The following is a 24,109-nucleotide window of genomic DNA, read 5'->3' as shown; positions in this document are numbered from 1 at the left end:
CCATGCTGTGCTATGGCAGGCTGTATAAGCGGAGCACCGATAACACTGATCCATGCTGTGCTATGGCAGGCTGTATAAGCAGAGCACTGATAACACTGATCCATGCTTTGCTATGGCAGGCTGTATAAGCGGAGCACTAATAACATTGATCCATGCTGTGCTATGGCAGGCTTTATAAGCGGAGCACTGATAACACTGATCCATGCTTTGCTATGGCAGGCTGTATAAGCGGAGCACTGATAACACTGATCCATGCTGTGCTATGGCAGGCTGTATAAGCGGAGCACCGATAGCACTGATCCATGCTGTGCTATGGCAGGCTGTATAAGCAGAGCACCGATAACACTGATCCATGCTGTGCTATGGCAGGCTGTATAAGCGGAGCACCGATAACACTGATCCATGCTGTGCTATGGCAGGCTGTATAAGCGGAGCACCGATAGCACTGATCCATGCTGTGCTATGGCAGGCTCCTATTGCGCAGCATTGTTCAGTGTTTGCAATTGAAAGATCACAAGTAATAGTCTCCTATGGGGACTGAAAATAGTGAATAAAGTGTAAAAAAAATAGTGATTAAATAAAAATCAACCGTTCTTAATAAAACCACATGATGAATGGCGTAAACGGAAAAAATACCAAACTTCTGCAGAAACGTTGATTTTTGGTCACATCCTATAGAAACTATAGATCACAGAGTAAAAAAATGACCCTCGTACATCCGCGTATACGGAAAACTAAGATTTCTAGGGGTCAGAAGAGGAGGATTTTAAGCGGACTCATTATCTTACTAAAACAAAACCGATATAAATTGGGTATGGTTGTAACCGTATGGGCCTCCAGAATAAAGATAAGGTGTCATTTTATACATTTATTGCACTGTGTGAACACAAAACCCCCCAAAAGTAGCGAAATTATTCAGAAGACTGCCCAATGTCACGGATGCGGCTGCGTCGTCTATAAATACATCCCGGCCCCTAATACCGGCGCTTATCACTTCATTATCCGGCTGCTGGGGCGGTGATGATGGACGCCCGGCCCCAGCTGTGAGCGCCCGCTCTCCCCTATTTGTTTGAGTAATTACACCGATAGGCTTTGGCGCAGGACGCGGTATGACATCAGCGCCTAATGACGAGCCCGGGATTTCCAGTAATCTCGCCGGAGCTCTGGGCTTTGTGGCCACTTTGCTTTTTCGGGATCAGTAGATTATAGCGGAGTTTAATGGATGGATATTAGGGATTCCTGCGTGGGCCGCCTGCGCATACATTAATAATCGTGTCATCACATTCTTCATGTCACCTCTTTGTAATGGTAAAAGTCCGGTATATGAGAATCCTGCCCCAGAGTAGCCTATACATCCAGGATCATAGAGACGCTGACCCCTACAGGAGCAGTGCAGTACTGCAGCTATAGCAAGTCTCTAACCCCACAATGTCTTACGAATTACATCACAATTCAAGCACAGACAATATTTGGGGAGACAAACCATCTATGCCAGGGGTGTCAAACTCAAATTCCTCGGGGGCCGCATCAGCAGTTTGGTCACCATCAAAGGGCCGGTTGTATCTGTAGGACCCTTCCCCCCCCCCCCACATACCGTATATGCCGGTGTATAAGACGACTGGGTGTATAAGACGACCCCCAACTTTTACAGTTAAAATGTAGAGTTTGGAATATACTCGCCATATAAGACTACCCCTCCTACCGCAATGTACAGTACCTTGTAGTTCCCCCCACATTAGGTAGGCAGCATGTTCCCCCACATTAGTAGGAAGCATGTTCCCCCACATTAGGTTGGCAGTATAGTTCCCCCCACATTAGGTAGACAGTATAGTTCCCCCACATTAGGTTGGCAGTATAGTTCCCCCCACATTAGGTTGGCAGTATAGTTCCCCCCACATTAGGTTGGCAGTATAGTTCCCCCCACATTAGGTAGGCAGTATAGTTCCCCCCACATTAGGTTGGCAGTATAGTTCCCCCCACATTAGGTTGGCAGTATAGTTCCCCCCACATTAGGTTGGCAGTATAGTTCCCCCCACATTAGGTAGGCAGCATGTTCCCCCACATTAGGTTGGCAGCATAGTTTCCCCCACATTAGGTAGGCAGTATAGTTCCCCCCACATTAGGTAGGCAGCATGTTCCCCCACATTAGTTGGCAGCATGTTCCCCCACATTAGTTGGCAGCATGTTCCCCCACATTAGTTGGCAGTATAGTTCCTCCCACATTAGGTAGGCAGTATAGTTCCCCCCACATTAGGTTGGCAGTATAGTTCCCCCACATTAGGTTGGCAGTATAGTTCCCCCCACATTAGGTAGGCAGTATAGTTCCCCCACATTAGGTAGGCAGTATGTTCCCCCACATTAGGTTGGCAGCATGTTCCCCCACATTAGTTGGCAGTATAGTTCCCCCCACATTAGGTAGGCAGTATAGTTCCCCCCACATTAGGTAGGCAGCATGTTCCCCCACATTAGTTGGCAGCATGTTCCCCCACATTAGTTGGCAGTATAGTTCCCCCCACATTAGGTAGGCAGCATGTTCCCCCACATTAGTTGGCAGTATAGTTCCCCCACATTAGGTTGGCAGTATAGTTCCCCCACATTAGGTTGGCAGTATAGTTCCCCCCACATTAGGTTGGCAGTATAGTTCCCCCCACATTAGGTAGGCAGCATGTTCCCCCACATTAGGTTGGCAGCATAGTTTCCCCCACATTAGGTAGGCAGTATAGTTCCCCCCACATTAGGTAGGCAGCATGTTCCCCCACATTAGTTGGCAGCATGTTCCCCCACATTAGTTGGCAGCATGTTCCCCCACATTAGTTGGCAGTATAGTTCCTCCCACATTAGGTAGGCAGTATAGTTCCCCCCACATTAGGTTGGCAGTATAGTTCCCCCACATTAGGTTGGCAGTATAGTTCCCCCCACATTAGGTAGGCAGTATAGTTCCCCCACATTAGGTAGGCAGTATGTTCCCCCACATTAGGTTGGCAGCATGTTCCCCCACATTAGTTGGCAGTATAGTTCCCCCCACATTAGGTAGGCAGTATAGTTCCCCCCACATTAGGTAGGCAGCATGTTCCCCCACATTAGTTGGCAGCATGTTCCCCCACATTAGTTGGCAGTATAGTTCCCCCCACATTAGGTAGGCAGCATGTTCCCCCACATTAGTTGGCAGTATAGTTCCCCCACATTAGGTTGGCAGTATAGTTCCCCCACATTAGGTTGGCAGTATAGTTCCCCCCACATTAGGTAGGCAGTATAGTTCCCCCCACATTAGGTAGGCAGCATGTTCCCCCACATTAGTTGGCAGCATGTTCCCCCACATTAGGTTGGCAGTATAGTTCCCCCCACATTAGGTTGGCAGTATAGTTCCCCCCACATTAGGTTGGCAGTATAGTTCCCCCAACATTAGGTTGGCAGTATAGTTCCCACCACATTAGGTTGGCAGTATAGTTCCCCCACATTAGGTAGGCAGTATAGTTCCCCCCACATTAGGTAGGCAGCATGTTCCCCCACATTAGGTTGGCAGTATAGTTCCCCCCACATTAGGTTGGCAGTATAGTTCCCCCCACATTAGGTTGGCAGTATAGTTCCCCCCACATTAGGTAGGCAGCATTTTCCCCCCACATTAGATTGGCAGTATAGTTCCCCCCACATTAGGTTGGCAGTATAGTTTCCCCCACATTAGGTAGGCAGCATGTTCCCCCACATTAGTTGGCAGCATGTTCCCCCACATTAGGTTGGCAGTATAGTTCCCCCCACATTAGGTTGGCAGTATAGTTCCCCCCACATTAGGTAGGCAGTATAGTTCCCCCCACATTAGGTAGGCAGTAAAGTTTCCCCCACATTAGATAGGCAGTATAGTTCCCCCCACATTAGGTAGGCAGTATAGTTCCCCCCACATTAGGTAGGCAGTATAGTTCCCCCAACATTAGGTAGGCAGCATGTTCCCCCACAATAGTTGGCAGCATGTTCCCCCACATTAGTTGGCAGTATAGTTCCCCCCACATTAGGTAGGCAGTATAGTTCCCCCCACATTAGGTAGGCAGCATGTTCCCCCACATTAGTTGGCAGCATGTTCCCCCACATTAGTTGGCAGTATAGTTCCCCCCACATTAGGTTGGCAGCATGTTCCCCCACATTAGTTGGCAGCATGTTCCCCCACATTAGTTGGCAGCATGTTCCCCCACATTAGTTGGCAGTATAGTTCCCCCCACATTAGGTTGGCAGCATGTTCCCCCACATTCGGTTGGCAGCATGTTCCCCCACATTAGTTGGCAGCATGTTCCCCCACATTAGTTGGCAGCATGTTCCCCCACATTAGTTGGCAGTATAGTTCCCCCCACATTAGGTTGGCAGCACCCCCCCCTCCCTCCATCCCCACAGACATACAGCCTCCAGCCATATACAGTGTATGGCTGGAGGCTGTATGTCTGTGTGCTGCCCCCACTGTGATCTGGTCACCGCTCCTCCGGCCCGGGGTCACAATCTACTGCTATGGCCTATGGACCATAGCAGTAGGTGCCAGGACCAGTCGAGCGGTGACCGGAACGCTGAAGAGAAGAAGATAACGTGCTGCCGGAGCTTCCTCCTGCGATGATCCTGCCGTCCTCCTGGTCCTCCCGCGTCTCTATGGTTGTACGCACGGGACGTCACTGACGTACAACCATAGAGGCGGAGGACCAGGAGGACCAAAGGAGGATCGCTAGAGGGCAGACGTTGGTGAAGGCCGGCGGCGGCTACGCAGGCCTCATGACGAGGTCTGGCAGGCCGGATTCGGCCCGCGGGCCTTGTGTTTGACACCCGTGATCTATGCCATAGTTCTCTGACTTGTGGCTGTATAGCTGTTGCAAAACTACAACACCCGGTATTCCCTGACAGCCGCATGCACTGTAGTTATAGCAAAACTACAACTCCCAGCATGCAACAACAGCTGAAGTCTCTCTAGTTTCGGAACTACAACTTCCAGCATTCCCTGACAGCGTCATGATATGTATCTCTTGCAATACTACAACTCCCAGCATTCCCTGACAGCCACATGCTCTGTAACTATAGCAGAACTACAACTCCCAGCATGCAATGACAGCTGAGGTCTCTCTAGTGGCAGAACTACAACTTCCAGCATGCCCTGACACCCTCAGGATCTGTATCTATTGCAATACTACAACCCCCATTATGCACTGACCGCCACGTGCTCTGTAGCTATAGCAGAACTACAACTCCCAGCATGCAATGACAGCTGAGGTCTCTCTAGTTGCAGAACTACAAGTTCCAGCATGCCCTGACACCCTCAGGATCTGTATCTATTGCAATACTACAACTCCCAGCATGTTCTGACAGCCGGAGGCTGTTTAGCTGCTGTAAAACTACAACAACCAGCTTTCTAGCTGTCCGGGCATGCTTAGACGTGTAGTTTTGCAGAACTGTGAGGGTCACAGGTTGGAGACCCTTGATCTACACCAGTGTTTTCCAATCAGTGTGCCTCCAGCTGTTGCAAAACTACACCAACCAGCATGCCCGGACAGCTGTGGCATCAATGCATTTACTTTCTGTAACTGGGTCATGTGATCACCATTCTGACCCACAGAAAAATGACAGTGCTTAATGCAGTGTTTCTCCAACCAGGGTGCCTCCAGCAGTTGCAAAACTACAACTCCCAGCATGCGCAGACAGCCTTCGGCTGTCCGTGCATGCTGGGAGTTGTAGTTTTGCAACAGCTGGAGGCACACTGTTTGCAAATCAGAGATTTGTGATCGGTTATGTTCTGCACTGTAACCACCGCACCACAGACTGCGCCATTCTTGCCACCAGAGTCCACGAAACCTTCCAGAAATAATAAACTAGGCAGATTATGGGTTTACGTTGCTTTGTCTCCACCTCCTGGTGATTTGATGGAACTGCAGTATCTGATGTTTGGTGACAATCAGGACCCTGACAATGACCCCAGGTCCTGACCCCACTAAGGCCCTGACCTGTAATAAATAAAGGGCAACTCCACCCGAAACATTTTCCTGACTGCCGCCCAGCTATCAGAAAATCGTCAGAATAAAGGATCCAGGATGCAGAAATGCTGCAAATCTGCAAAACGGAGGAGAACCGATCCCTCAGATTACTGGGGCCCCTGTATACAGTATATACAGCACTATGTATCTCAGCTCCCTGTATACAGAATATACAGCACAATGTATCTCAGCTCCCTGTATACAGCACTATGTATCTCAGCTCCCTGTATACAGCATATACAGCACAATGTATCTCAGCTCCCTGTATACAGCATATACAGCACAATGTATCTCAGCTCCCTGTATACAATATATACAGCACAATGTATCTCAGCTCCCTGGATACAGTATATACAGCACTATGTATCTCAGCTCCCTGTATACAGCATATACAGCACAATGTATCTCAGCTCCCTGTATACAGCACTATGTATCTCAGCTCCCTGTATACAGCATATACAGCACAATGTATCTCAGCTCCCTGTATACAGCATATACAGCACAATGTATCTCAGCTCCCTGTATACAGCACAATGTATCTCAGCTCCCTGTATACAGCATATACAGCACAATGTATCTCAGCTCCCTGTATACAGCACTATGTATGTCAGCTCCCTGTATACAATATATACAGCACTATGTATCTCAGCTCCCTGTATACAGTATATACAGCACTATGTATCTCAGCTCCCTGAATACAGTATATACAGCACAATGTATCTCAGCTCCCTGTATACAGCATATACAGCACAATGTATCTCAGCTCCCTGTATACAGTATATACAGCACTATGTATCTCAGCTCCCTGTATACAGCACTATGTATCTCAGCTACCTGTATACAGTATATACAGCACTATGTATCTCAGCTCCCTGTATACAGCATATACAGCACAATGTATCTCAGCTCCCTGTATACAGTATATACAGCACTATGTATCTCAGCTCCCTGTATACAGCACTATGTATCTCAGCTACCTTTATACAGTATATACAGCACTATGTATCTCAACTCCCTGTATACAGTATATACAGCACTATGTATCTCAGCTCCCTGTATACAGCACTATGTATCTCAGCTCCCTGTATACAGCACTATGTATCTCAGCTCCCTGTATACAGTATATACAGCACTATGTATCTCAGCTCCCTGTATACAGCATATACAGCACAATGTATCTCAGCTCCCTGTATACAGTATATACAGCACTATGTATCTCAGCTCCCTGTATACAGCACTATGTATCTCAGCTCCCTGTATACAGCACTATGTATCTCAGCACCCTGTATACAATATATACAGCACTATGTATCTCAGCTCCCTGTATACAGCACTATGTATCTCAGCTCCCTGTATACAGCAATATGTATCTCAGCTCCCTGTATACAATATATACAGCAGTATGTATCTCAGCTCCCTGTATACAGCATATACAGCACAATGTATCTCAGCTCCCTGTATACAGTATATACAGCACTATGTATCTCAGCTCCCTGTATACAGCACTATGTATCTCAGCTCCCTGTATACAGCACTATGTATCTCAGCACCCTGTATACAATATATACAGCACTATGTATCTCAGCTCCCTGTATACAGCACTATGTATCTCAGCTCCCTGTATACAGCACTATGTATCTCAGCACCCTGTATACAATATATACAGCACTATGTATCTCAGCTCCCTGTATACAGCACTATGTATCTCAGCTCCCTGTATACAGTATATACAGCACTATGTATCTCAGCTCCCTGTATACAGCACTATGTATCTCAGCTCCCTGTATACAGTATATACAGCACTATGTATCTCAGCTCCCTGTATACAGCACTATGTATCTCAGCTCCCTGTATACAATATATACAGCACTATGTATCTCAGCTCCCTGTATACAGCATATACAGCACAATGTATCTCAGCTCCCTGTATACAGTATATACAGCACTATGTATCTCAGCTCCCTGTATACAGCATATATAGCACAATGTATCTCAGCTCCCTGTATACAGCATATATAGCACAATGTATCTCAGCTCCCTGTATACAATATATACAGCACTATGTATCTCAGCTCCCTGTATACAGCATATACAGCACAATGTATCTCAGCTCCCTGTATACAGTATATACAGCACTATGTATCTCAGCTCCCTGTATACAGCATATATAGCACAATGTATCTCAGCTCCCTGTATACAGCATATACAGCACAATGTATCTCAGCTCCCTGTATACAGTATATACAGCACTATGTATCTCAGCTCCCTGTATACAGCACTATGTATCTCAGCTCCCTGTATACAGTATATACAGCACTATGTATCTCAGCTCCCTGTATACAATATATACAGCACAATGTATCTCAGCTCCCTGTATACAGCACTATGTATCTCAGCTCCCTGTATACAGCACTATGTATCTCAGCTCCCTGTATACACTATATACAGCACTATGTATCTCAGCTCCCTGTATACAGACAATGACCCTGTGTTTAGATATATGATGAATCCCTGAGTTCTGATGGGTGCAGCACCTGATGATAGAATCTATTCACACCCCCATAGAGAACAATGAGCGGTCTATGGGAGTCACATGATCCAGGACACGCCCACTTCTGATGTCATTATATCACTATTACATAGGGTTTTGTTTTTATTGGGGGGGGATCCACCTCTGTCCCTGCAGACCTGGTTACATCTTCATGCTCTGCAGACCGGTCCTGCTGCAGCACTCTTTGATCCCTCATAGGCTGCCCCCTGTGTCCTCTGTGTCCCCTGTATCCTCTGTGTCCCCTGTATCCTCTGTGTTCCCTGTGTCCTCTGTGTCCCCTGTGTCCTCTGTGTCCCCTGTGTCCTCTGTGTCCCCTGTATCCTCTGTGTTCCCTGTATCCTCTGTGTTCCCTGTATCCTCTGTGTCCCCTGTATCCTCTGTGTTCCCTGTGTCCTCTGTGTTCCCTGTATCCTCTGTGTCCCCTGTATCCTCTGTGTTCCCTGTGTCCTCTGTGTCCCCTGTGTCCTCTGTGTTCCCTGTATCCTCTGTGCCCCCTGTGTCCTCTGTGTTCCCTGTATCCTCTGTGTCCCCTGTATCCTCTGTGTCCTCCGTGTCCTCCGTGTCCTCCGCGTCCTCTGTGTCCCCTGTGTCCTCTGTGTCCCCTGTATCCTCTGTGTCCCCTGTGTCCTCTGTGTCCCCTGTATCCTCTGTGTCCCCTGTATCCTCTGTGTCCCCTGTGTCCTCTGTGTCCCCTGTATCCTCTGTGTCCCCTGTGTCCCCTGTGTCCTCTGTGTCCCCTGTATCCTCTGTGTCCTCCGTGTCCTCCGTGTCCTCTGTGTCCCCTGTGTCCTCTGTGTCCCCTGTATCCTCTGTGTCCCCTGTGTCCTCTGTGTCCCCTGTATCCTCTGTGTCCCCTGTATCCTCTGTGTCCCCTGTGTCCTCTGTGTTCCCTGTGTCCTCTGTGTTCCCTGTGTCCTCAGTGTTCCCTGTATCCCCTGTGTCCCCTGTGTCCTCTGTGTCCTCTGTGTCCTCCGTGTCCTCCGTGTCCTCTGTGTCCCCTGTGTCCTCTGTGTCCCCTGTGTCCTCTGTGTCCCCTGTATCCCCTGTGTCCCCTGTGTCCTCTGTGTCCTCTGTATCCTCAGTGTCCCCTGTGTCCTCCGTGTCCCCTGTATCCCCTGTGTCCCCTGTGTCCTCTGTGTCCCCTGTATCCCCTGTGTCCCCTGTGTCCTCTGTGTCCTCAGTGTCCCCTGTGTCCTCAGTGTCCCCTGTGTCCTCCGTGTCCCCTGTGTCCTCCGTGTCCTCTGTCTCCCCTGTGTCCCCTGTGTCCTCTGTATCCTCAGTGTCCCCTGTGTCCTCCGTGTCCCCTGTGTCCTCCGTGTCCTCCATTTCCCCTGTGTCCTCTGTGTCCCCTGTGTCCTCCATTTCCCCTGTGTCCTCCGTGTCCTCCATGTCCCCTGTGTCCTCCGTGTCCTCCGTGTCCCCTGTGTCCTCTGTGTCCCCTATATCCTCTGTGTCCCCTGTGTCCTCTGTGTCCCCTGTATCCTCTGTGTCCCCTGTGTCCTCTGTGTCCCCTGTGTCCTCTGTGTCCCCTGTATCCTCTGTGTCCTCCGTGTCCTCCGTGTCCTCCGTGTCCTCTGTGTCCCCTGTGTCCTCTGTGTCCCCTGTATCCTCTGTGTCCCCTGTGTCCTCTGTGTCCCCTGTATCCTCTGTGTCCCCTGTATCCTCTGTGTTCCCTGTGTCCTCAGTGTTCCCTGTGTCCTCAGTGTCCCCTGTATCCCCTGTGTCCCCTGTGTCCTCTGTGTCCTCTGTGTCCCCTGTGTCCTCTGTGTCCCCTGTATCCTCTGTGTCCCCTGTGTCCTCTGTGTCCCCTGTGTCCTCTGTGTCCCCTGTATCCTCTGTGTCCTCCGTGTCCTCCGTGTCCTCCGTGTCCTCTGTGTCCCCTGTGTCCTCTGTGTCCCCTGTATCCTCTGTGTCCCCTGTGTCCTCTGTGTCCCCTGTATCCCCTGTGTCCCCTGTGTCCTCTGTGTCCTCTGTATCCTCAGTGTCCCCTGTGTCCTCCGTGTCCCCTGTATCCCCTGTGTCCCCTGTGTCCTCTGTGTCCTCTGTATCCCCTGTGTCCCCTGTGTCCTCTGTGTCCTCAGTGTCCCCTGTGTCCTCAGTGTCCTCCGTGTCCCCTGTGTCCTCCGTGTCCTCTGTGTCCCCTGTGTCCCCTGTGTCCTCTGTGTCCTCTGTATCCTCAGTGTCCCCTGTGTCCTCCGTGTCCCCTGTGTCCTCCGTGTCCTCCATTTCCCCTGTGTCCTCTGTGTCCCCTGTGTCCTCCATGTCCTCCATTTCCCCTGTGTCCTCCGTGTCCTCCATGTCCCCTGTGTCCTCCGTGTCCTCCGTGTCCTCCGTGTCCCCTGTGTCCTCTGTGTCCCCTGTGTCCTCTGTGTCCTCTGTGTCCCCTGTGTCCCCTGTGTCCCCTGTGTCCTCAGTGTCCCCCGTGTCCCCCGTGTCCCCCGTGTCCTCCGTGTCCTCTGTGTCCTCCGTGTCCTCCGTGTCCCCTGTGTCCCCTGTGTCCTCCGTGTCCCCTGTGTCCTCCGTGTCCCCTGTATCCCCTGTGTCCCCTGTGTCCTCTGTGCCCCCTGTATCCCCTGTGTCCTCTGTGTCCTGTGTCCTCAGTGTCCCCTGTGTCCTCAGTGTCCCCTGTGTCCTCCGTGTCCCCTGTGTCCTTCGTGTCACCTGTGTCCTCCATGTCCCCTGTGTCCTCAGTGTCCCCCGTGTCCTCCGTGTCCTCTGTGTCCTCCGTGTCCTCCGTGTCCTCCGTGTCCCCTGTGTCCCCTGTGTCCCCTGTGTCCTCTGTGTCCTCTGTGTCCTCAGTGTCCCCTGTGTCCCCTGTGTCCTCAGTGTCCCCCGTGTCCCCCGTGTCCTCCGTGTCCTCTGTGTCCTCTGTGTCCTCCGTGTCCCCTGTGTCCTCCGTGTCCCCTGTGTCCTCCGTGTCCCCTGTATCCCCTGTGTCCCCTGTATCCCCTGTGTCCCCTGTGTCCTCTGTGCCCCCTGTATCCCCTGTGTCCTCTGTGTCCTGTGTCCTCAGTGTCCCCTGTGTCCTCAGTGTCCCCTGTGTCCTCCGTGTCACCTGTGTCCTCCATGTCCCCTGTGTCCTCCGTGTCCCCTGTGTCCTCCGTGCCCCCTGTGTCCTCCGTGTCCCCTGTGTCCTCCGTGTCCCCTGTGTCCTCCGTGTCCCCTGTGTCCTCCGTGTCCCCTGTGTCCTCCGTGTCCTCCATGTCCCCTGTGTCCTCCGTGTCCTCCATGTCCCCTGTGTCCTCCGTGTCCTCCATGTCCCCTGTGTCCTCCGTGTCCCCTGTGTCCTCCGTGTGCCCTGTATCCTCCGTGTCCTCCGTGTCCCCTGTATCCTCCGTGTCCTCTGTGCCCCCTGTGTCCTCCATGTCCTCCGTGCCCCCTGTGTCCTCCGTGCCCCCTGTATCCTCCATGTCCCCTGTGTCCTCCGTGCCCCCTGTGTCCTCCATATCCCCTGTGTCCTCCGTGTCCCCTGTGTCCTCCATGTCCTCCATTTCCCCTGTGTCCTCTGTGTCCCCTGTGTCCTCCGTTTCCCCTGTGTCCTCCGTGTCCCCTGTGTCCTCCATGTCCTCCATTTCCCCTGTGTCCTCCGTGTCCTCCATGTCCCCTGTGTCCTCCGTGTCCCCTGTGTCCTCTGTGTCCCCTGTGTCCTCTGTGTCCCGAGTGTCTTCTGTATCCCCTGTGTCCTCTGTGTCTTCTGTGTCCCCTGTGTCCTCTGTGTCCCCTGTGTCCTCTGTGTCCCGAGTGTCTCCTATATCCTCCATGTCCCCTGTGTCTTCTGTGTCCCCTGTGTCCTCCGTGTCCTTTCTCTACTTGCTCTGCTGGAACTTAATAATCCAAGATGGCTACAAGCACATGTCCACAAAACTTCTCCCCCAGCTTTAGTCACTGCTCAGTTAATTATTACTGCTCAGTCCACTGGACACTTTATGTGTCATACAGTGGGCGGGGCTGTGATCACATGTCATTATATTACTATTATATATTATATCTGTGATGTCATACAGGGGGCGGGGCTGTGATCACATGCCATTATATTACTATTATATCAGTGATGTCATACAGGGGGCGGGGCTGTGATCACTTGTCATTATTTTACTATTATATCAGTGATGTCATACAGGGGGCGGGGCTGTGATCACATGTCATTATATTACATCAGTGATGTCATACAGGAGGCGGGGCTGTGATCACATGTCATTATATTACTATTATATTATATCAATGATGTCATACAGGGGGGCGGGGCTGTGATCACTTGTCATTATATTACTATTATATTATATCAGTGATGTCATACAGGGGGCGGGGCTGTGATCACTTGTCATTATATTACTATTATATTATATCAGTGATGTCATACAGGGGGCGGGGCTGTGATCACATTTCATTATATTACTATTATATTATATCAGTGATGTCATACAGGGGGCAGGGCTGTGATCACATGTCATTATATTACAATTATATCAGTGATGTCATACAGGGGGCAGGGCTGTGATCACATGTCATTATATTACTATTATATTATATCAGTGATGTCATACAGGGGGCGGGGCTGTGATCACATATCATTATATTACTATTATATTATATCAGTGATGTCATACAGGGGGCGGGGCTGTGATCACATATCATTATATTACTATTATATTATATCTGTGATGTCATACAGGGGGCGGGGCTGTGAACACATGTCATTATATTACTATTATATCAGTGATGTCATACAGGGGGCGGGGCTGTGAACACATGTCATTATATTACTATTATATCAGTGATGTCATACAGGGGGCGGGGCTGTGAACACATGTCATTATATTACTATTATATCAGTGATGTCATACAGGGGGCGGGGCTGTGATCACATGTCATTATATTATTATTATATCAGTGATGTCATACAGGGGGCGGGGCTGTGATCACATGTCATACAGCAGCCATGCCTGTTCTATTATGTGCGATACATTGTATCCGAGTGTGAGGAAACTCAATGTAATCTCATCAATATTAATTGATTGGCTGCAGAATCCAGAGCAATGAACGTGCGGGGTCCACTGCCCGCCCTATAGACTGAACCAGAGAAGTAGTACTGTGCGTCTACAGACTGAACAGAGAAGTGGTACTCTGCACCTATAGATTGAACCAGAGAAGTGGTACTGTGGGTCTATAGACTGAAACAGAGAAGTAGTACTGTGTGTCTATAGACTGAACGGAAGAATTAGTACTGTGCAAATGTAGACTAAACCAGAGAAGTGGTACTGTGCACCTATAGACTGAACCAAAGAAGTAGTACTGTGTGTCTATAGACTGAACCAGAGAAGTAGTACTGATCGTCTATAGACTGAACCAGAGAAGTGGTACTGTGCGTCTATAGACTGAACCAGAGAAGTGGTACTGTGCAAATATAGACTAAACCAAAAAAGTAGTACTGTGCGTCTATAGACTGAACCAGAGAAGTAGTATTGTGCATCTATAGACTGAACCAGTGAAGTGGCACTGTGCATCTATAGGCTGAACCAGAGAAGTAGTACTGTGTATTTATAGACTGAAACAGAGAAGTGGTACTGTGTGTCTATAGACTGAACCAGAGAAGTGGTACTGTGCATCTATAGACTGAACCAGAGAAGTAGTACTGTGCATTTATAGACTGAAACAGAGAAGTGGTACTGTGTGTCTATAGACTGAACCAGAGAAGTAGTACTGTGCATTTATAGACTGAACCAGAAAAGTGGTACTGTGCGTCTATAGACTGAACCAGAGAAGTAGTACTGTGCATTTACAGACTGAAACAGAGAAGTGGTACTGTGTGTCTATAGACTGAACCAGAGAAGTAGTACTGTGCATTTATAGACTGAACCAGAGAAGTGGTACTGTGCGTCTATAGACTGAACCAGAGAAGTGGTACTGTGCAAATATAGACTAAACCAAAAAAGTAGTACTGTGCGTCTATAGACTGAACCAGAGAAGTGGTACTGTGAAAATGTAGACTAAACCAGAGAAGTGGTACTGTGCGTCTACAGACTGAACCAAAGAAGTAGTACTGTGCGTCTATAGACTGAAACAGAGAAGTGGTACTGTGTGTCTATAGACTGAACCAGAGAAGTAGTACTGTGCATTATAGACTGAACCAGAAAAGTGGTACTGTGCATCTATAGACTGAACCAGAGAAGTAGTACTGTGCATTTATAGACTGAAATAGAGAAGTGGTACTGTGCGTCTATAGACTGAACCAGAGAAGTAGTACTGTGTGTCTATAGACTGAACCAGAGAAGTGGTACTGTGCGTCTATAGACTGAACCAGAGAAGTAATACTGTGCATTTATAGACTGAAATAGAGAAGTAGTACTGTGCATCTATAGACTGAACCAGAGAAGTGGTACTGTGCACTGTCCAACTATCCAGAATAATGGAAGTGATACTGTGCACTGTTCATACATGTAGGATGTACCCTGCAGTCTGGCGTCAGGTCCGGTCTTGTCTGTGTTTTCTGGTTTGCGGCGGTTTCTGGAGATGTTTTCAGACCTGCGATCAGATGCGTGTTATATTTCTGGCGCCATAATCTGCCCGGATAATTTACTATCATTTATAATATCTTCTGCGCCTTAATTATTTCTGTTTGTGGGTAATCTGGGTGGCAGCAAATATGGCGGCTATTACATTATCACTCAGCTTTCCTAGAGCCCTGCACCTAACCTTCCTTTAGACCATTATCATCCATATCTATATAATATTCTAAACCAGGGGTCTCAAACTCGCGGCCCCCTGCACAGGACCAGATGACGCTCCAGGCCCCTATGTTAAAATAGGCCCAGGGGCCCGCATAGGTGGCCTGCTGCATGGGTGGCTTGCTGCATGGGTGGTCTGCTGCATAGGTGGCCTGCTGCATGGGTGGTCTGCTGCATGGGTGGTCTGCTGCATGGGTGGCCTGCTGCATGGGTGGTCTGCTGCATAGGTGGTCTGATGCATGGGTGGCCTGCTGCATGGGTGGCCTGCTGCATGGGTGGCCTGCTGCATAGGCTGCCAAGCGCTTGCGCTGCGTCTGCCGTTGCAACCGCGGTCGTAAGTGGTGTTAATAGAGCTTGTAGTGGTGTGACCGCTGCCGCACATCGGACGTAGAGCTTGTACATTGGTGGGCGGAGTCTAGCTGCACCGCGCTGAGGACGGCGCCGATGTCCGGAAAGAAGACAACGTTAGCAAACACAGCAGCAGTGGAGCCACAGGAGCCTGCGCGGTACATTACATAGCGGTTGTTTTAGGGTGAATGGGGCATGAGGGGCAGTAATATAGAGAAGGGGTGAAGGCGTGAAGCATTATAATGTGTATACATTCAGAGGGCGCAGTGTGTGGCAGGGTTAAATTTAGAGCATGATGGGGGCATTATATGTGAGGGGCACAGGATGGGGGCATTATATGTGAGGGGCACATGATGGGGGCATTATATGTGAGGGGCACATGATGGGGGCATTATATGTGAGGGGCACATGATGGGGGCATTATATGTGAGGGGCACATGATGGGGGCATTATATGTGAGGGGCACATGATGGGGGCATTATATGTGAGGGGCACATGATGGGGGCATTATATGTGAGGGGCACATGATGGGGGCATTATATGTGAGGGGCACATGATGGGGGCATTATATGTGAGGGGCACATGATGGGGGCATTATATGTGAGGGGCACATGATGGGGGCATTATATGTGAGGGGCACATGATGGGGGCATTATATGTGAGGGGCACATTGTCGACAAGCCCATCACCCTTGTGTTCTAGGGGAGTAAAGTAACATAATAGACGGACCCATCACCCTTGTGTTTTAGGGGAGTTAAACAACACAATAAACCGACCCATCATCCCGTGTTTTAGGGGAGTAAAGTAACATTGTTGACAGACCCTTCATTCCTGTGTTCTAGGGGATTAAATTAGCATAATAGAAAGATCCATCACCCTTGTGTTCTAGGGGAGTTAAGTAACATAATAGATAGCATAATCGAAAGATCCATCATCCCGTGTTCTAGGGGAGTAAAGTAACATTGTTGACAAGCCCATCATCCTTGTGTTCTAGGGTAGTAAAGTAACATGAAAGACAGAACAATCACCCTTGTGTTCTAGGGGAGATAAGTGCCATATAGAACGATCCACCACCCTGTGTTCTATGGGAGTTAAGTTACATGAAAGACAGACACATCATCCTGTGTTCCAGGGGAGTAAAGTAACATTGTTGACAGACCCATCACTCCTGTGTTCTAGAGGATTAAATTAACATAATAGACAGACCCATCACCCTTGTGTTCTAGGGGAGATAAGTGCCATAATAGAAAGACCTATCACCCTGTGTTCTAGGGTAGTAAAGTAACATGATAGACAGACCCATCACCCTTGTGTTCTAGGGGAGTTAAGTAAAGTGAAAGACAGACCCATCATCCTGTGTTTCAGGGGAGTTAACATAACATTTTGTCCTCCCTGAGCTCGCCTTAGGACACGTGTGTTATGGTTTGACAGGTGTACTACCCCAGTCAAACTCCCTATAATAGACAGACCCTGGGAGTAAAGTAACATGAAAGACAGACTCATCACCCTTGTTTTCTAGGGGAGTTAAGTAACATTATACACAGACCCATCATCCCGTGTTCTAGGGGAGTTAAGTAACATTATAGACAGACCCATCACCCTGTGTTCTAGTGGAGTTAAGTAACATTATAGACAGACCCATCACCCTGTGTTCTACGGGAGTTAAGTAACATTATAGACAGACCCATCACCCTGTGTTCTAGGGGAGTTAAGTAACATTATAGACAGACCCATCACCCTGTGTTCCAGGGGAGTTAAGTAACATTATAGACAGACCCATCACCCTGTGTTCTAGGGGAGTTAAGTAACATTATAGACAGACCCATCACCCTGTGTTCTAGGGGAGTTAAGTAACATTATAGACAGACCCATCACCCTGTGTTCTAGGGGAGTTAAGTAACATTATAGACAGACCCATCACCCTGTGTTCTACGGGAGTTAAGTAACATTATAGACAGACCCATCACCCTGTGTTCTAGGGGAGTTAAGTAACATTATAGACAGACCCATCACCCTGTGTTCTAGGGGAGTTAAGTAACATTATAGACAGACCCATCACCCTGTGTTCTACGGGAGTTAAGTAACATTATAGACAGACCCATCACCCTGTGTTCTAGGGGAGTTAAGTAACATTATAGACAGACCCATCACCCTGTGTTCTAGGGGAGTTAAGTAACATTATAGACAGACCCATCACCCTGTGTTCTAGGGGAGTTAAGTAACATTATAGACAGACCCATCACCCTGTGTTCCAGGGGAGTTAAATAACATTATAGACAGACCCATCACCCTGTGTTCCAGGGGAGTTAAATAACATTATAGACAGACCCATCACCCTGTGTTCCAGGGGAGTTAAATAACATTATAGACAGACCCATCACCCTGTGTTCTAGGGGAGTTAAGTAACATTATAGACAGACCCATCACCCTGTGTTCTAGGGGAGTTAAGTAACATTATAGACAGACCCATCTTTCTAATATTCAAGGACTCTATAGTGATAGGGTCTTTTCCCAGGACTGGTGCATAGAAAACATGGAGCTGATATTTAACAAGGGGGGATTCTTTACAGTAAGGGCAGTGAGGCTCATTATCTATGTTACTATGTGACTATGTTATGGATACAGGACTCTCCAGCTGCTGCAAAACTACAACTCCCAGGATTTTCTGCTGTGTTATTTGTGTTTTTATATTATATCATTATGTATAAAATCCGGATGGAACGTGGCTGCCGGAATGTGACAATTACATGTAGATTATATATATACTGCAGCATTCTCGGGTACATTGCATTGTGGCTACTCATGATGAACATCCTGCGATACCTGACAGACAACTCATCCCTGTGACACAGACCTGGACTATAATAATCACCGGCTATTATAAGCCCCGAGCCACCAGGTCATCAGGGCCACGGGCTGAGATTCTTCTAGTGTCCTTGTTCATTGTGTGATCCCACAATGCAATGTGTGTACATCAGTGGTCTCAAACTGTGGCCCTCCAGATGTTTCAAAATTTTAACTCCTAGCATGATCAGACAGCCAAAAGCCTGTCTGCCTTTTCCAGGGGGTCCACTTTGTCCCTGAAAGGTAAATCAAGGCCTTTGTGAAGTGGTCTTCAAACTGCAGTCCTCCAGATGCTGCAAATCTTCAACTCCCAGCATGCCCGGACAGCCAACGGCTGTCCGGGCATGCTGGGAGTTGAAGTTTTGCCACATCTGTACATGAACCAGCAGAATTGTGAGCGCAGCTCTGGGTGTGAATGGAGTAATAAATTATGCAGATTGTAAGGCTTTGCCTATTGTATGTACAGCGCTCTGGAACCAAGGGCGCTATAAACATAATTATTATTTAACCAGTAAAATGCTGGGTAGGTGAAGCAGAGCTGGGTCCGCGCTGAGGGAGGTCGGGCAGGTCCTTCTTGCCCGGACTTGCAGCCTCCTTTGTGTCAGGAGACATGAACGGGATTAGATGGAGCTTTGTGTAAATGCCGATGATCCTGATACAATGACACAAGGGATCCGGGTGATTCCTGAACAATAATGAGGATTAGATCTGATTACAGCTTCATCCTGCCTCATTAGTAAAGAAAACAGGAGACAATAGCTGCCAGCAATGTGGAGGCTGCGGGTGATGTGAAAGCTGTGGGTGATGTGGTGGCTGCGGGTGATGTGGTGGCTGCGGGTGATTAATAGGTTGAGGGGTGATGTGGAGGCTGCGGGTAACATAGAGGCTGAGGGTGATGTGGAGGCTGTGGGTGATGTTGAGGATGTGGGTGATGTGGAGGATGTGGAGGATGTGGGTGATGTGGAGGATCAGAGTGATTTGGAGGCTGTGGGTGACATGGAGGATGTGGGTGAAATGGAGGCTCTGGGGTGACATAGTGGCTGCGGATGATGAAGAGGTTGTGGGTGACATGACGGCTGTGGGTGACGTAGAGGATGTGTGTGACAAGGAGGATGTGAGTGACATGAAGGATGTGGGTTATATGGAGGCTATGGGTGATGTGGAGGATGTGGGTGATATGGAGGCTGTGGATGGTGTGGAGGCTGTGGGTGGCATGGAGGATTTGGGTAATGTGGAGGCTGTGGGTGACGTGGAGGCTGTGGGTGATGTGGAGGCTGTGGGTGACGTGGAGGCTGTGGGTGACATGGAGGATGTGGGTGACATGGAGGATGTGGGTAATGTGGAGTCTGTGGGTGATGTGGAGGCTGTGGGTGACATGGAGGCTATAGGTGATGTGGAGGCTGTAGGTGACATGGAGGATGTGGGTGACATGGACGAAGTGGATGACATGGAGGCTGGGGGTAACATGGAGGATGTGGGTGACATGGAGGAAGTGGATGACATGGAGGCTGGGGGTAACATGGAGGATGTGGGTGACATGGAGGCTGTGGGTGACATGGAGGATGTGGGTGACATGGAGGATGTGGGTGATGTGGAGGCTGTGGGTGATGTGGAGGCTGTGGGTGATGTGGTAACAGGGGGCGATGAAGAATTTGTGGGTTAATGTGGTGGCTGTGGGGATGTGGAGGCTGTCGGTGACATAGAGACAGGAGGAAGTGGGTGATGAGGAGGATATGGGTGACATGGAGGCTGGGGGGTAACATGGAGGCTGTGGGTGACATGGAGGATGTGGGTGACATGGAGGATGTGGGTGACATGGAGGATGTGGGTGATGTGGAGGATGTGGGTGATGTGGAGGATTTGGGTGACATGGAGGATGTGGGTGATGTGGAGGCTGTAGGTGATGTGGAGGCTGTAGGTGATGTGGAGGCTGGGGGTAACATGGAGGCTGTGGGTGACATGGAGGATGTGGGTGACATGGAGGCTGTGGGTGATGTGGAGGCTGTGGGTGATGTGGAGGCTGTAGATGATGTGGAGGCTGTGGGTGACATGGAGGATGTGGGTGACATGGAGGATGTGGGTGATGTGGAGGATGTGGGTGACATGGAGGATGTGGGTGATGTGGAGGCTGTAGGTGATGTGGAGGCTGTGGGTGACAAGGAGAATTTCTCATCATCATCGCCTCCATGATCCCAAACAAGTCCCATCTGTCATGAGGTGGGAGCCATTAGAGGGGCCTGTCGCTGGTCATGGAGGAAGACCCCCGAATATCATCCACAACAAGTCCTGGGGTCCATACTATGTGTACGACAGGGGCCCTATAGGGGGCGCCATCACGTCTTTATCAAACTTAGAGAAGCCGTGCAGTCGCCCATAACAACCAATCAGATTCCAGCTTAATTAATAAAGTCTCTGAGAAATGAAAGCTGGGATGTGATTGGTTGCTATGGGCGACTGTCTCTGAGGAGATTCTCCATTGTCTCCCTCACACATTGGCCCAGACTTATCAAACTGTGTCAGAGAAAAAGGGATTTTCCCCCAGCGACCAATCACAGCTCAGCTAACGAGCTCTGGTAAAGTGAAAGCTGAGCTGTGATTGGTTGCTCCACTTTTATTCTCACACAGTTTGATAAATCTGGGCCATTGTGCGAAATCGCCATAGAAACGGTGAGTGTGATACATCATAGTGAGTTACCCCATACACCCCATTATAGTGTGGCCCCTGTGGGCCCCGTCCTGGAATGTGCAGCTACGAAATCTAACGACTCTAATTATTTTCTGTAATTGCAGCCAATAATGGCGGAATCTTGTAATTAATCCAGGAATGTGACTGATTTATTACACGGACATTCCACACTGCTCCCCGTGACTGCCGGACGCCAGCCGGCTCGGATACACTACTACACCTGATAGGCTTAGATACATGGCTCAGCATTGAATACTACATATAATATAGGCTTAGATACATGGCTCAGCAGACTGCATCACACATGAAAGGCTTAGATACATGGCTCAGCAGACTGCATCACACATGAAAGGCTTAGATACATGGCTCAGCATTGAATACTACATATGATATAGGCTTAGATACATGGCTCAGCATTAAATACTACATATGATATAGGCTTAGATACATGGCTCAGCAGACTGCATCACACATGAAAGGCTTAGATACATGGCTCAGCAGACTGCATCACACATGAAAGGCTTAGATACATGGCTCAGCAGACTGCATCACACATGAAAGGCTTAGATACATGGCTCAGCAGACTGCATCACACATGAAAGGCTTAGATACATGGCTCAGCAGACTGCATCACACATGAAAGGCTTAGATACATGGCTCAGCATTGAATACTACATATGATATAGGCTTAGATACATGGCTCAGCAGACTGCATCACACATGAAAGGCTTAGATACATGGCTCAGCACTGAATACTACATATGATATAGGCTTAGATACATGGCTCAGCAATGAATACTACATATAATATAGGCTTAGATACATGGCTCAGCAGACTGTATCACACATGAAAGGCTTAGATACATGGCTCAGCAGTGAATACTACATATGATATAGGCTTAGATACATGGCTCAGCAGTGAATACTACATATGATATAGGCTTAGATACATGGCTCAGCAGTGAATACTACATATGATATAGGCTTAGATACATGGCTCAGCAGTGAATACTACATTTGATATAGGCTTAGATACATGGCTCAGCAGACTATATCACACATGAAGGCTTAGATACATGTCTCAGCAGACTGTATCACACATAAAAGGCTTAGATACATGGCTCAGCAGAGAACGTCACATATGATAGACTTGGATACATGACTTAGCAGACAGTATCACACATGATAGGTTTAGATACACAACACAGCAGACAGTATCCCATATAAAATAATTAGGTAGATGGCCTGATAGTTGAGAGCAATGTTTCCCAACCAGGTGCCTCCAGCTGTTGCAAAACTACAACTCCCAGCATGCCCGGACAGCCAAAGGTGGCACACTGGTTGGGAAACACTAGTTTAGAAAATAGTATCACACATGATAGGCTCAGATACATGGCTCGGCATATAGTATATCACACATGATAGGCTCAGATACATGGCTCAGCATATAGTATATAACACATGATAGGCTCAGATACATGGCTCGGCATATAGTATATAACACATGATAGGATCAGATACGGTTTCAGAAGACAGGTTAACAAATGATGGGATTAGGTACATGGTTCAGCAGATCACATCACAGAGGAGAGGTTTAGATACAGCAGCGCAGCAGACTGTATCACACATTTTTAAGGCTTAGACACAGTCACACAACAGACAGTATCACACACTATGGGCTTATCTACAGTAACTCAGCAAACAGCATCACACCTGACAGGATTAGATATAACAGTTCAGCAAAATGTATCACACACAATAGGTTTAGATACAGCAACTCAAGGTACTGCATCACACATGACAGCTTCATATATCATAACTCTATTATATACAGTGGCTCAACAAAGAGTATCACACGTAAAGCAAACAGTATCACACATGATGGGGTTAGATACATTCTCTTATATATCACTACATGTGGTGACATTCTGGTTATTTTAGCTGTTATTAATGTAGCGTTTATTAATGACTCGATATAAGTATCATACAAGTCAGGATTAGATACATTCCAATATATCATTAAAAGTGGAGACATTCTGGTTATTATAGAGGATGTTAATGACTGTATATAAGTATAATACATCAGGATTAGATACATTCTCTCTTATATATCATTAGATGTGGTGACATTGTTATTGTAGTGTTTATTAATGACTGGATACAAGTATCACACATGTCAGGATTAGATACATTCCACTATATCATTTAGGTCTGGATACATTCAAATACTCCATCTAAAGTGCTTCTTAAGTGTGACATCAAGAATTATACCAGAAGGGAACAAAAGGGAACTAACTCAACATTATAACTACAATAGTAAGTCGCTCTTTTTCAGAAAAAAAAAAACAAAAAACAAACATGCACTCACTTATTACTTACATCATTGCGATACATTTCCTCTTCTATCCCCCACTGATTTCTCCGGTGGACTCTATATACATCTGTCCATCCCTCCTTCCCTCACCTGTGTATTGCTCGCATGCACTGCTCACCATCATAAACCACCCAAAGTCACCTCATTCCATGGTACAGCACAGAAGTCGCTCCATCACTTCCCCCAGCCATCTGCTCTCCCTCTTCTTTCTTCTGCTTTTAGCTGCTGGGGACATCGCTCCTAATCCTGACCCACCTTTCACTAATACTTGCTCTACACTACCTACCTCTTGTGGAACCACTACAAACTAACTGCGCTCTCCTAAACTCTCGATCTGTGTGCAATAAGCTCTCCCAGATTCATGACTTACTTCTCCCTAATTCTCTTAATCTGCTGGATCTCACAGAAACATGGATACAACCTTCTGCTTCTCTCGCTGCTTTATCTTATGGTGACCTTCACTTTTCCCCTAGATCTGACACCAGGCATGGTGGAGGAGTTGGGGTGCTTCTAGCCCCACAATGCTCTTTCCAAGTCATCCCCCCATTACCCTCACTCACGTTTCCCTCTTTTGAGGTCCACACC

The 24,109-nt window shown here is 48.3% G+C and overlaps 2 protein-coding genes across 6 annotated transcripts in view; one reads left to right on the top strand and one right to left on the bottom strand.

Annotated features, from left to right (window-relative positions):
- Nucleotides 1–8,739: 8,739 nt before the first annotated feature.
- On the bottom strand, nt 8,740–12,308 carry LOC130294249 (uncharacterized). The gene is made up of 3 exons (XM_056543836.1): nt 11,603–12,308; nt 11,209–11,523; nt 8,740–11,111 (listed from the first exon to the last, which is right to left on the bottom strand). The coding sequence occupies exons 1-3, from the start codon at nt 12,306–12,308 to the stop codon at nt 8,740–8,742; spliced, it is 3,393 nt and encodes a 1,130-aa protein (XP_056399811.1).
- An 8,726-nt stretch (nt 12,309–21,034) lies between these two features.
- LOC130293362 (protein-arginine deiminase type-3-like) overlaps nt 21,035–24,109 on the top strand; it is a 59,699-nt gene continuing 56,624 nt past the window's right edge. For 2 of the 5 annotated variants that reach the window (XM_056541956.1, XM_056541954.1), the window contains exon 1: nt 21,083–21,131. The gene's annotated coding sequence lies outside the window, so the exon portion shown is untranslated. Of the gene's footprint in view, nt 21,132–23,349; nt 23,467–24,109 lie in introns of those variants that run through there. The other 3 variants (XM_056541958.1, XM_056541955.1, XM_056541959.1) reach the window with 3 other exon arrangements.

The sequence above is a fragment of the Hyla sarda genome, chromosome 10 (assembly GCF_029499605.1).
Source record: "Hyla sarda isolate aHylSar1 chromosome 10, aHylSar1.hap1, whole genome shotgun sequence".
In the NCBI taxonomy this organism is placed as follows: domain Eukaryota; kingdom Metazoa; phylum Chordata; class Amphibia; order Anura; family Hylidae; genus Hyla; species Hyla sarda.
This window is presented reverse-complemented; position numbering and strand designations above follow the sequence as displayed.